Here is a 12,994-nt window from a genome sequence, read left to right on the forward strand (position 1 = left end):
GAGGAAACTAAGCAAAGGAAATTAGATTCAGGGACCTCGTTCTGAAAAAGGGTGGGGGGAATTATAGGAATGCTAGGACAAAAGGGTAGATTATTGAATCTACTTTTAAACTAAAAAAGCAACTACTACTCTTAAAAATTTTTACATTGGTATGGATTTTTGTATATAGATACAAATTTAAGGTTATTTTTGTTATATTGTGTATATGTGTCTACTCATGTTTAAAGCATTGTGCCTATGCAGCTCATTTAGCAATATAATGTAAATTTCTAGTTCTTGAAAGTTATTATTACAAACTATTTAGGATAATTAAAATAAAGCATCATCTAACAATCAAATTTGTGTCCATGTTAGGTTTGTTTTCAAGGTCAAAGAGAGATATAGTTTAGATAGACAGATGGTTTTCAAACACTTCAGAGACCTACAGCATGTGGCATTTAAGACTTTTTAATAACATAAGAATTTTTCATGACAGTGAGATGCATCTGCTCCTGGAAGCACCAATTTAATTCAAAAAAGTATGGTGGGCATCAAAGACCCTCCATAAAGAGTTTGCTTTTGTTGTGGCAAAACTAGTCACTGGGCAAGAAACTGTCCTTGCCTCAACTGCTGACACTATGCTATCCAAATTAGGCAAGCAGGACACAAAAGAAGGTGACTGGAGAACTTTTCCTAGACAAAGTAGGACTGTCATTCAACATTCCTGATTCACAGCAAAGTCTGTCAGCTATTCTAGGCCTGTAGGATGCCCCAACATTGCAGAGGAACCTTGGGTGACTGTCCAGGCAGTCAGATGTCTGTTGTTTCTATAGTTTCGGAAGCTGTTTGCTCTGTGCTTTCTGTTTACTCAGATAATATTATATCCTTCTCGGGTCTTTGATGAGGTTGAAACTAATAGTTATAGTTACAGTTTTCCTTGTAACAAAATTCAGAAGAGAGACTCACAAAAGAAGTGTAAGGTGTATAAAGTTGAGAAACATAAAAGCTTAAGCTGTTTATCAAAGAAAATGTTTTAAGGTTTAAAAAGATATTTTAGGTTGATAATACAAGTTGTGATAGAAAGTAGTTTAGGTATAAAACTTTGGATTCATCAAGATAGGATACATAATAGAGTAGTTTTTCTGAATTTGCCAAGTACAAATGGACTGGATATTGTGAATGTAATTCTTACCTGATAATTTATCTTAATGTATATATTTTCATTTTGTTAAAGTTAAAATCTTTCCTTTTTATTTAGATAATACCTGATACTTGTTCTTATTGTATGTAGTTTTATTCTGTTAGAGTTAAAACTTCCCCTTTTTATTTAGACAAAAAGCAGCAAATGTTGTGGGATATTTTGATTGCACTCTGACTCTCCCAAGACTGCCAATAAAGTTAAACTTTGAATCAGAGGGTAGAGTCAGCATTCATCTGGCCAGAATTAACTGAAAAGTTTTTGTCAGACCGAGATTAGGATAGAGAGACACAGGAAGGAATAGAGAGGAGCTTAGAAAGATTCACAGGCCTTTTTGATCTGGAAGGCAGGCTCAGCTGATCATTCCTCTGTCAGTCTTTGGATCTATCAGGATTTTGTCTCAAATCTGACTCCTGAGTTTATATATAAATAATTGCTTTATCTGGTGCATCATACTTCCAGATGTGATCTTATTCCATCTTAAAGCAGAGATAACTGGGTATTCAAAATCTATAGATTGCAGCTTAGCAAACTGAGAGTGGTTCTGGCTGAAGTTACAAATTAAATGTGGCCCCTTGACAAATTCCCAGAGGGTTTTTAATATGTAATTTTCAAGTATAAAGAAAAGTGATTGTTCATGAAGAAGAGTAGAGTCCATCAAACTCATGCAGGCCAGAGCTGTAAGTAGGCATCAACCCTATAAAGAGGTGAAGGTGTCATTCATGTAGCACATCATGGAGACAGCACACTCCCTGCTGTTAGCCCAAGTTCTCTTCACTCACCTCAGGGAATTTCTTCTTCTGTACATACTCAGTGGTGGCAGCATCAAAATACTTGGCATAGCCCTCATTGAGGCTAAAAATTTTCCCTTTCTTCTTAATCTTGATATCTTTTTCTACCAGCACAAATTCTCCTAGAGCCTGGAGAGATAAGAGACTTCTGGAAGTTGAGCCATACCAGGAAACAGAAACCAGCAGCACACCACATAACAGTCAGTAGATGTTAGAAGATAACAGCCTACTGGAAGAACAGGGGGATTTCCTAGGGTCACCTGGAACCTGCCATGTGGTGTTTTCATAAATGATAGGAAGAATAAAAGTATATGCCCAAGAAGTAATGGAATAAGAAATAAAATAGATCAAAGGAAAGAGGCCATGATATTTTTCGTTTATGTGGTTTTTTTTTCAATGTCATTTCTAAGCAACCTAGCTGAACTAATCCCCAGGTTCTTTTCCTCTGTTTAATGTCTTTAGGGCATCAACAATGATAGAACAAAGCTACATAGATAAAAGAGAGATGCAGTTTTAACATCATTTTGTGGTCCATTTATTCTATGTTAATGAGTCTGTCTTGAAAACCATTACTATTTACTGATCTCCTGACCACATCTCCCAGGAGAACAGAAGAAATGCCTTCAATCCATTACTGGATTCACTCCACAAAGGGAGATAAATGGTAAAAACTAAAAGAATTCTCATAACATAATATAATAAAATTGTGGCCAATGGCCCCTGCAGTATCTGCAGAGCATCCCTTAATCAACTCCCCATCTGGTTCTGGTTATCTCCTCCCTCAGGACTAATATGGCTAGTATTGCCTTAAACATTTCTGTCTTCAGGCCTGGAGACCATGCCTGTGTTGATTCTGGTGGCAGCTTGAAGATTATGAAGAGCTGATCTGAGGGCTCACAGCTAGAAGCCAGGCCAGAAGCTGCCCAAAAAATATCAGCTTTATTCCCTAAATACATAGACAAAACTATGCCAACCATGTCTGAAATAGGACAAAGACTAGGAAACTCGGCATCTACAGAGATATCTACCCCTTCCTCTCTCCTGACAGAGGAGTGAAGCTTGCTTCCTTTCCTGAGAGTCCCTGTGTGATACTCAACATTCCTGCCTGCAAGATGCTAGATGAAGACACCCACCCAGTCCTGAGTTTCACCCACATCTAAATAGTATGTCATCCAAAACAGACCTCTTCTTCCTCAAATCCACCTTAGATCACCAAGTAAGTGCCTTAACAAGCCCACCCCAGCTCTATTTCACAACTCTTTCTCTTTGCCAAAGAAACCAATTTCTTATTACCTTAGGTAGTGTGTCCCTTATAGTCTTTAGCTCCTGGCCATCAGTCAGGGGTATTCATGTGTGCACACCTGTGTATTCATGTGTGTGTGTTCTTGACTTCCTAGTCTCATGTCTCTCATGCTGGTGACAGTACAGAGATGTATCTCCTGGTAGCTGCCAGTACACTATGAGCTAAGCTGCGCGTGGTGTTCCTACAGTCTCTCACATGGGCAGTGGTACAGAAAGGCATCTCTCAGCTACTGCCTGTGGGCTTAAGATGCCAGTGTAAGCTCCACTAGCACACTGCATGGTAGGTTTGAAATTTTGCTTATACAGGAAGAAAAGATTGCAGATGTGCACTAATGACAGATTCAGATGAAAAGAGCCTTTACGTGGGTCATGGTGTATTTGAAAATGTGTGTAGGCTTGGGAGAGAAAAGAGAAGGTATAGACAGTCATAAAAAAGAAATGCGTAGTTTTAAAATAATAAAATAAAGTCTTTTAAATGGAGTAAAATAATATTTTAAGAAGCCATGTAGAGATGAAAAATACACAGAGATTCTGGATCCTGTATGTTATTGTGTTGTCTTTGAATTTTTTGGCTGTTAGTACACACTGGATTGTAAAGACTGCTAGATTAAACCAACCTGTATATTTTGAAAACATCTTGACTTCAAAATTTAAGTGAAAAAGTTTATTGTTTTAGGAGAGAGGTTATGCTTTTGTTTCCACAGGAAGTGAGAAGCTACGGATTCTTTCTTGTTTAAAGAAAATTAAGTTTGATTGAGGAAGACCTCCTGAAATCCAGACTATAGATCTAAAGAAATAAACCTAAAAGAACTACAAGACATATGATGTATATTTTACCTGCTCAAACATATAACAAAAAATCATCTTTGGCTGACTTGTGTACAATGCACAGCCTATACTTATATTGATGCACATATGTATATTACCTTTGAAGGTTTATGTATTTTAGAACAAGGGGACTAGATGCCAATGAAAATGGCTGGCCCAGATGATTCAGTATCCAGAACAGTTTCAAGGCTGCTGACTGAGATGGTCTAGCCTCACAAACTAATCCAATTATCCTAACAATTATCCTGATTTTAATCAAAAGATAACAGCATCCACAAACAACATGAAGTAGTCTGGGGAATGATGCCCACATTCCCAAAAATAGGTTATGGATGTTTATTATCATTTAAGGGGGAGTTGTTAAAAGTTGCTATTGGTAATAGTTATAAAACAACTAAGCAAAAGAGTTAAATTCAAAGATCTCTTTCTAAAGGAAAAAAGGGGATGTGATAAATAGAAATTAAATTTAATTATAGAATTGAAGGGTAGATTATTGAATCTACTTTAATCCAAAAGCCAACTATTAATCTCAAAATTTTTATATTGTATAGATTTTAGTATATTGATACAATTTTAAAGTTAATTTTCTTATACTGTGTGTATGATTCTACTCTTTTTTAGGGCATTATGTTTATTTAGCTCATTTAAAAATATAATATATAATTAAGAAATATAGTCATCTATAATAGTCAAACTTTTAGTCACATTAGGTATGTTTTCTAAGTAGTACACCAACATATTTAGATAGATGATAGATAGATAGATAGATAGATAGATAGATAGATAGATAGATAGTCTTCAAACACTTCAAAGACCTATAGAATATGGCATTTAATATGCTTAGTAACCTAAGGCTTTTCATTACAGTGTGACAAGTTTGTTCCTGGAAGCACCATCTACTTCAGAGAAGATGATGGGCATCAAAAAAAAACTCTACATGAGGTTTTCTTTCTTTATGGCAAAAGCTAGACATGTGGGCAAAGAAACTGCCCTTGCATCAACTGCTGACAATTACTGTCCAAACTGTACCAATAGGATGCAAAAAAAAAAAAAAAAAAAAAGGCAACTCCCAACTTTACCAAGACACAGTAGGACAGTCTTTCAAAATTCCTTCTTCTCAAAAAAGTTTGTTAGATATTCTAGGCCTATATGCCAGGGATACATGCCCTAACATTACAGAAAAAAATACTTGGGTGATTGTCCAGGCAGCCACCTGTTTCTGTCATTTCTCTCAAGTGAGAATCACTTGCTCTGCACTTCCTGCCTACTCAAGCAATATTGTATCCTTCTGGGGTCTCTGATGGAGTTGAAGACTAGACAGTTATAATTATAGTTTTCATTTGTTATAATAAAAAGGTAAATTAGAAATGAAACTTTAGACTCAAGTTATTAAGATAGGATAAATATTAAAGCATTTTCTCTAATTTTGCCAAATGAAAATGGACTGGGTATTGCAACTGTAATTCTTACTTGATAACTATTTTTGTTATACATAGTTTTACTATGTTAATGTTAAAACCTTCCTTTTTAATTAGACAAAAGGTGGGACACAGTGTGGAATAATCCTTTTGTGCACTGTGAAGATTTGTCACTTGGATTAGTTTAATAAAAAGCTGATTGGCCAGTAGCAAGGCAGGAAGTATAGGTGGGACAAGCAAAGTAAGGATTCTGGGAGGGAGAAGGGCAGAGTCAGGGGAGTCCCCAGGAGACACAGAGGGAGCAAGACACGCTGGAGGATAGGTAAAGCCAGGAGCCACATGGCAGCACATAGATTAATAGAAATGTGTTAATTTAAGTTGTGAGAGCTAGTTAGTAATAAGCCTGAGCTATCAACCAATTAGTTTTTTATTAAACCAATAAGTGACAAATCTTCGCAGTATACAAAAGGATTATTCTACAGCACACACCTTTGTGTGTTCATATGTGTATACACACTTGTGTTTATATTATGTTCATATCAGTGTGAGCACTCCTATGCATGTGTGTTTGTGTGTGTGCTTATATGTATGAATGCATATATATGTGTATGTGCATGTGTATATTTGTGTGAACCTGTGTGTAGGTATGTTCATATATGTGCACACCTGTATGGTGTTGTGTGTGTGTGTTCATGAGTGTACACAACTGTGTGTGAGTGTGGACACAGGTGTACCACAGAGCATGTGAAGGTCAGAGGACAACCTCAGGTGTCAGTCCTTGCCTACCTGCTGTGTCTGCCAAGCCAATTGGCTCATGAGTTTCCAGAGACTCTCCTGTCTCCACCTCATACCCCAAGAAGTGGTGCTCAGGAATTGCAGGTGCCTGCCTGTAGGTGGGATAATTTGTCCTGCCAGTCAGCTCCCAAATAACCACATAGAGACTTATTATTAATTATAAAAGCTTGGCCAATAGCTTAGGCATGTAACTAGCTCTTACAACTAAAATTAACCAATTTTTATCAATCTACATGATGACATTTACCTGTTCTCTTACATGTCTTGCACCCTCTCCAGCTGGCTGTAACTCTACCCTTCTTCTTCCCAGAGTTCTCTCTCTCTCTCTCTCCATCCCTCCCTCCCTCCCTCCCTCCCTCCCTCCCTCCCTCCCTAGCTATTGTCCATTTATTTCTTTATTAAACCAGTGGGAAAAACACATCTTCACAGTGTAGAAAAAGATTATTCCACAACACCTGCCCTCTGTGTTCACCTTTTACAGGGATGCTGAGGACCTGAACCCAGGTCCTCATGTTTGTGCAGCAAGTACTTTACCCACTGAGCCATCTATCCAGCCCCTAGTTTCACCTCTTAAGAGAATCCTAACTTTATCTAAAGAAGTGTTCTTCTGCCAGGTGTGCTGGTGTTAGCTAGAATGGAGTACTAGCACTCAGAGGGCTGAGGCAGAGGGACCATGATTTTGAGGACAAGCTGGATTATATAGTGAGAAACCATCTAAAGAGAAAGGTGTTCTCTTTAAATGCCAGTCTAGAAAAGTCTCATTTTAGCCTCTTTATCCTAAAGTCAGGGATGTGCCTTATCCTGAAAGTTGGACAGTCTTTCCTAGTCCTTGAAACTGAGCAAGAGACATATAACCAGTGTGTGGTACCAAGACCTGGCTAGACAAGATTCAAGTCCACTCCTGACCTTCCTACCTCATGTTCCTCTAGATTTGTTCATATCTGGCCAGGGTCCTCAGCTCTCCCAACACATCAACACCTTTTGCCTGGCTGAGGCTTAGTCATTTCTCTCTTGTTCATCAGTAAAGGACTTAGCACTTGAACACTCATCCAAACAAGGATATGTGCCAGCCAGCTGCACATAGGGGCATGTCCTGCTTCAGTCTGCCCATTAAAAGGCCTCATCTATCCAGCCTGAGCTGGTGATTGGAACCCTTGGTCCCTTGGAGTATTGTTCCTTGTAGTAAGACAAAGGTAACTATGGAAATTATGCTCCTCTATTATGACTGTACAGTCACTGATGGTCACATGGCCTGCCACACACTTTGTTATACCTGGGTATCAGGCAACAGGCCCTTATCACTTGGAAACACTGTTCCCCACTTACAAATAAATGCCTTGACATTGAGGTTTGTTCCCTCAGTTGAGAGTTTAGTTAACAGACATCGATCCCTCTGTGCCTGAACAAAAGATGTGATCCAACAAAATCAGGTTATCAGACTACAAATCCTTGCATCAGGCAAGATCTGGCCAACCCACCAAAGAACTCCTTCCTGCAAGCTTTGCTGCATAACCTGGGAATTCCTATCTATGATAACTACCAAAAGTCCTTCAGTTTGAAATCCCTGTTTCAAGCAGTGGGAAAGCTTCATATACTGCTCTTTGTGCATTGTTATTTTCAGCAGTGTGATGTGGCCCAAAGGAAAGATTGGGAGAGAGTATGCTGTGCTCTGTTTCTCTTTCAGACAGAGACAAGCTCTCCATGCTGACCTCTGTTCAGGCAGTGGTGGTGGCAGAGAGAAGACAGCTGACTGCCTATCACCTTCAAGTTGGCTCTGTGTTCCCTATGGCCTCCAGATAGTCTTCATAATGTTGTAGAAGGTGTCTGGCTTATAGTCAAGGGCAAGTTGGTCAGAATTAAGCCAAACTGCTTACTGTCAATCACTGACCCACTGTGCCTTGCCTACCGCATCAGAAAACTGGAACAAACAAGAATGATGGGTCCCTTAGGGCTGCTTTGATGTGAATGGATGGGAACTGCTTAGAAAGGGCGCCTCCCTCCACTTAACTGGTGCTGCCTAACTTTCGGCTGTTTCAGAACAATTTTCAAAAGGATTTTGCCCAAAGTTCATATTTGTGAACCACAGAATTTGTCAGGATTTTTCCTCTTCTTTGAAAATAAGAAGCCAGGATGTCAGCAAACTGGTGCAGGAAGGAAGCTGGATCTGCAGGGTTGATAAGTGATGAGCTTTTATATCTGAAAAGTCACTGGATATGAACAATTTTGTGTTTTTATGTGTCAGTTAAAATAAATTTTTTATAGCCGAGCGGTGATGGCACATGCCTTTAATCCCAGCACTGGGGAGGCAGAGCCAGGTGGATCTCTGTGAGTTCAAGGCCAGCCTGGACTACCAAGTGAGTTCCAGGAAAAGGCACAAAGCTACACAGAGAAACCCTGTCTCGAAAAAAAAACAATAAATAAATAAATAGATAAATAAACAAACAAATAAATAAATAAATAAATTTTTATGAAAAAAATTTACATGAGGTCCTTCATATTTTTCATGACATAGTTCTCCTAACTCCAAAAACAAGTACTAAAAATGACCAGAAAATTATTCCATGGAACAAGAATTTAAACACAGAAGCCCATGAGTCCCCAAGAACAAATGCCACTGCATTCAGTACCTACCGGGTCCAGCATGAAGAGATCCACTCCTTGCCCCGTGGAAAGAGCCACCAGGGTCGCACTGCCATAGAGTGCATAACCTGCAGCCACAATATTGCGGCCAGGCTGGAGGGCATCTTTCTCAGAAGGCTCATCCTCTGTGGTCTATAGAAAATAAGAATAAATACATGGTGTGTTGTTGTGTCTGGAGAGAGCCCTTCACCAGACACTGCACCTCAGAGTCACTGAAATGAGGGAAGGGAGACATCCTCAGAGTGGGAAAACTTTTCAAAAACCCTGTAGCCTTTACCCCCTTCACCTGAATTAAGTTGCTTTTGTATATCTCAGCCAGTAAGCATCTTCAACCCTTGTCCTGGAAAGAGAAATTGAGATTTGCTCTTCCATCTTGGCTGCTATTATAGTTTGGATATGAGCATCCCTTAGCCCCAAAGGTTCACAAGTTAAGAAAAAGCCTTGGTCCCCAGCCAATGGAACTGTTTGGGGACAATCTGGACATTTTACATGTTGTACTAAAGTTCCACCACATCTTAATTAGTGTGCTTGCAGTCTACATTTTCGTTAGAAACATTATCAGAAGAGACACAGGGAGGAAGGAGGCCACTGGGGTTATGTCTTTGATGGCTCTCTTTTGCCCCTCTCTGTCTCACTTTGGTTCCTGACCTCCATTAGAGGAAGAATCTCCTCCAGCATATACTCTTACCACCGTGATGTCTGTCCAAGGGCATGGGACCAAGCAACCATGGATTTGGTCACCATGATGAAAAGATTTATAGCTACCTCATGTTTAAACTATGTATTTTGAAAATTCTTCATTTCAGTGTTTGTCATGCTGTACAGTGGACAAAATGGGGTTGACTCAGGGAAAAGTCTAAGCTACAGCAAATGCATCCAGAGGATGTGAGTTGCTGGCTCATGAACAACTCAGACTGAGCCAGAGCAAAGACTGTTTTTGGCTCTCTCTAAAGGTTGAATCATGTCAAGAGCACTAAAAGATGCTCAAGCCACTCATTCTGAAACTGCCACAGCCATGTCCCTAACCATTGCAATGATCTTTACTCAGCCGCCCTGCAAGGTAGACAGCACTATTATTTCCACGTTACAAATGAAGAGTTTGGAGCTTCAGTAATCAAAAAGCTCCCACCACATCATGAATCACGTGTTGCTGAAATATTTTAGTTAGTAGAAACTTAGAAGCCATGAGTATTTACTCCTCAGCATGTTTTTCACATGTGTGTGCATGTGTGGGAAAGAAGTCGGGGGGGAGGGGGTATATGTGCATGCATGCATGTGTGTGTGCAGGCATGTAGAGGTCAGAGGACAGCCTCAGGTTTATCCTCATGAACACTGTCCATTTCCTTTGAGATAAGGTCTCCCATTGGCCTGGAGCTCACCAATTAGGCTACACTGATTGACCAGAAAACCCTAGGAATCTGCCTGTCTCCACTGCCTCAGCACTAGGATTTCAAGTGCATTCCACCACACCTGACATTTGTATGTGGGTCCATGGGGTCACACTCAGGTCTTCATATTTTGCAACTAATACACTTTGCCTACTGACTACTAACATTCTGACTTTATGATTTAGTGTTCCAGATATCTGATGAGATAATCAAACATATCTTCTTTGACAAACTAGCACTCCCCCATTGGTGTGTTTGAAGTCTACATTTTCTTTAGAAATATCACTCGAGGAGATCCATGCTTATTTGGACTGGCCATCAGAGCCTGTACTTTATTTAAAATTTAAAGCAAAATCCCTGTGTTCAAGTCCATCTAAATTTGAGCATAATGGCTATATGCCATGAATTATTATACTCTTGTTTCAACACAGTTGGTCTCCAGATGTTAAAAGCTGCAATGATGGAGTTGGGGAACCCATTTGAATTAATATCCTGCAGTTACTGACTCACTGAGTCAAGTTAACACTCCTTCTCTGTCCTTCCACTGTACCTCAGTCAAAAGGTTGCAGTGTTGTGGGTTGCTACCTCCTGGGTCTGAGGCAAAGACTAGCTCAGATATGGTGGTTGTCAACTCAGCACACCTGGGAAGAGAAAAACTCAGTTGAAGAACTGCCTCCATCAAATTGGCATGTGGGTGTGTCTATTGGATTTTTTCTTGACTGCTAATTGATGGAGGAGGACCCAGCCCACTGTGGGTGGCACCATCCTCAAGCAGGTGAGCCTGGGTTATAAAAGGAATATAGTTGAGCAAGCTAGGGGAGTGAGCCACTAAGCAGCATTACCCCATGGTCTGTACTTCATTTTCTATCTCCAAGTTCCTACCTTGAGTTCCTATCTTAACTTCCCTCGGTGATAGACTGTAAAGTGTAAGATGAAATAAGCCCTTCCCTCCCAAGTTGCTTTTGGACAGTGTTTTATCACAGCAACAGAAAAGCACCAGAAGTGTGGTGCAGAGAAGATTCGTGTCCCAGAAAATTATGGAAAGCCACCTAAAGATGTAACTGTGTGCCTCTCTTCAAACTGTCTGTCATACTTTTTCTTCTTAGAAGGAAAGTCCCTTCACTTCTTCATCTCAGTGTCACTTAACCGCAAACATTATCCTATTCTTTTCTCATGTGATTGTCTCCTGCTCATTCGAGAGTTTGTAATCTAGAAGGTACACCAGAAAGGCTCATATGGAGAATCCATTACAAGTATACAGACAAATGGTGTGTGGATTGTGAAGTCTGGTGTGGAACTTATGATCATGCTGGTTTTCACAGGCCAACCCTTAAGATTCCCACTTTTGTTGCTTGTAAACTTGAAAGGTAGGCAGAATGGCCCCAAGACTTCATTAACTACCAGAATCTGTATGTTACATCACAGAGCAAAATGGATTTTGCCCATATGACCAGGTTCTTTGGGTTTCTGTTGCTGTGAAGAGACACCATGACCATGGCAGCTCTTATAAGGAAAACATTTAATATAATATAATGGCTTACAGTTCAGAGGTTCACTCCATTTTCTTCATGGTGAAACATGACAATGTGCAGGCAGATGTGTTACTGGTGGGTAGCTGAGAACTCTACATCTTATGCAGGCAACAGGAAGTGAACTGAGATAATGTGTGTGGCTAGAGCATATATGATACCTCAAAGCCTGACTCCACAGTGACACACTCCCTTCAACAAGGTCATACCTACTCTAACAAAATCACACCTTCTAATGGTGCCACTCCCTTTGGGAGCCATTTTCTTTTAAGTCATCACATTAGGGTTATAGATTTAAAATAGGGACATGACTAAGGGTTGTCCTGATAATATTAGTCCCATCTAATCTAATGAAAACTTGAACTCATTTGGCTTTGAATGGCTAGAGTCAGGGAGAGTGAAGCAATGGTAAGGAGGGACTATCTTAGAGATTAGCCAGAACAAAACAAAACAAAACAAAACAAAACAAAACAAAACAGGCAGCTTCCAGAAGTTGCAAAGGACCTCTAGCAAAGATAGCAATACCTCCAACCTACCACAAAATGGAACTGAATTCCACCATCAACCTAAACTCTCATTAACTCACCCAGAAGCAAATTCTCTCCACTCCTTATCCCAGTTTCTAGGTACTAAAGAATCAGACTGGTTGGTTTATGAGCCCTAAGCAGATAATGCTGCTAAGCCTTCTCTGATTTAGTAACAGATAGCCAACAGGTGTTTTAAGCCTCCAAGAGGGTGATAAATTACCACAGCAGCAACAGAAAGCTAACAGTAAGTGTTGAAACTCACAAAGAAGTAGAGGGTGCCTATTCCTAGAACCTAATGCAAGCTAAGTGTCCCTACTCTGTTGTTTATGGTGGTAAGTGCCTATAATCTCAGCATTCAGGGATATGAGGCAAGAACATTGCAAGTTCAAGGCCAGCTAGAACTGCCTGCCAAGATCATGTTGATAGATAGATAGATAGATAGATAGATAGATAGATAGATAGATAGATAAGAGGCTAAAGAGATGACTCAGTGGATAAGAGCACTGATCTTTCATAGGACTCGGGTTCAATTTCCGGCACCCACCAGATGGCTCACAACCATCTGTAGCTCCAGTTCCATAGAACCAGATACGATCACA

At 39.9% G+C, this 12,994-nt stretch overlaps 1 protein-coding gene across 2 annotated transcripts in view; it reads right to left on the minus strand.

Moving 5' to 3' along the window:
• Positions 1 to 12,994, minus strand: part of Fbp2 (fructose-bisphosphatase 2) — a 46,951-nt gene that overhangs the window by 26,017 nt on the left and 7,940 nt on the right. The window contains exons 4-5 of one of the 2 annotated variants that reach the window (XM_036188819.1): positions 8,943 to 9,083; positions 1,960 to 2,097 (exon numbers count right to left, since the gene is read on the minus strand). In XM_036188819.1, coding sequence (XP_036044712.1) covers positions 1,960 to 2,097; positions 8,943 to 9,083 — 279 coding nt within the window. The remainder of the gene's footprint in view (positions 1 to 1,959; positions 2,098 to 8,942; positions 9,084 to 12,994) is intronic. The other variant, XM_036188820.1, reaches the window with a different exon arrangement.

Source organism: Onychomys torridus, chromosome 5 (assembly GCF_903995425.1).
Source record: "Onychomys torridus chromosome 5, mOncTor1.1, whole genome shotgun sequence".
In the NCBI taxonomy this organism is placed as follows: Eukaryota; Metazoa; Chordata; class Mammalia; order Rodentia; family Cricetidae; genus Onychomys; species Onychomys torridus.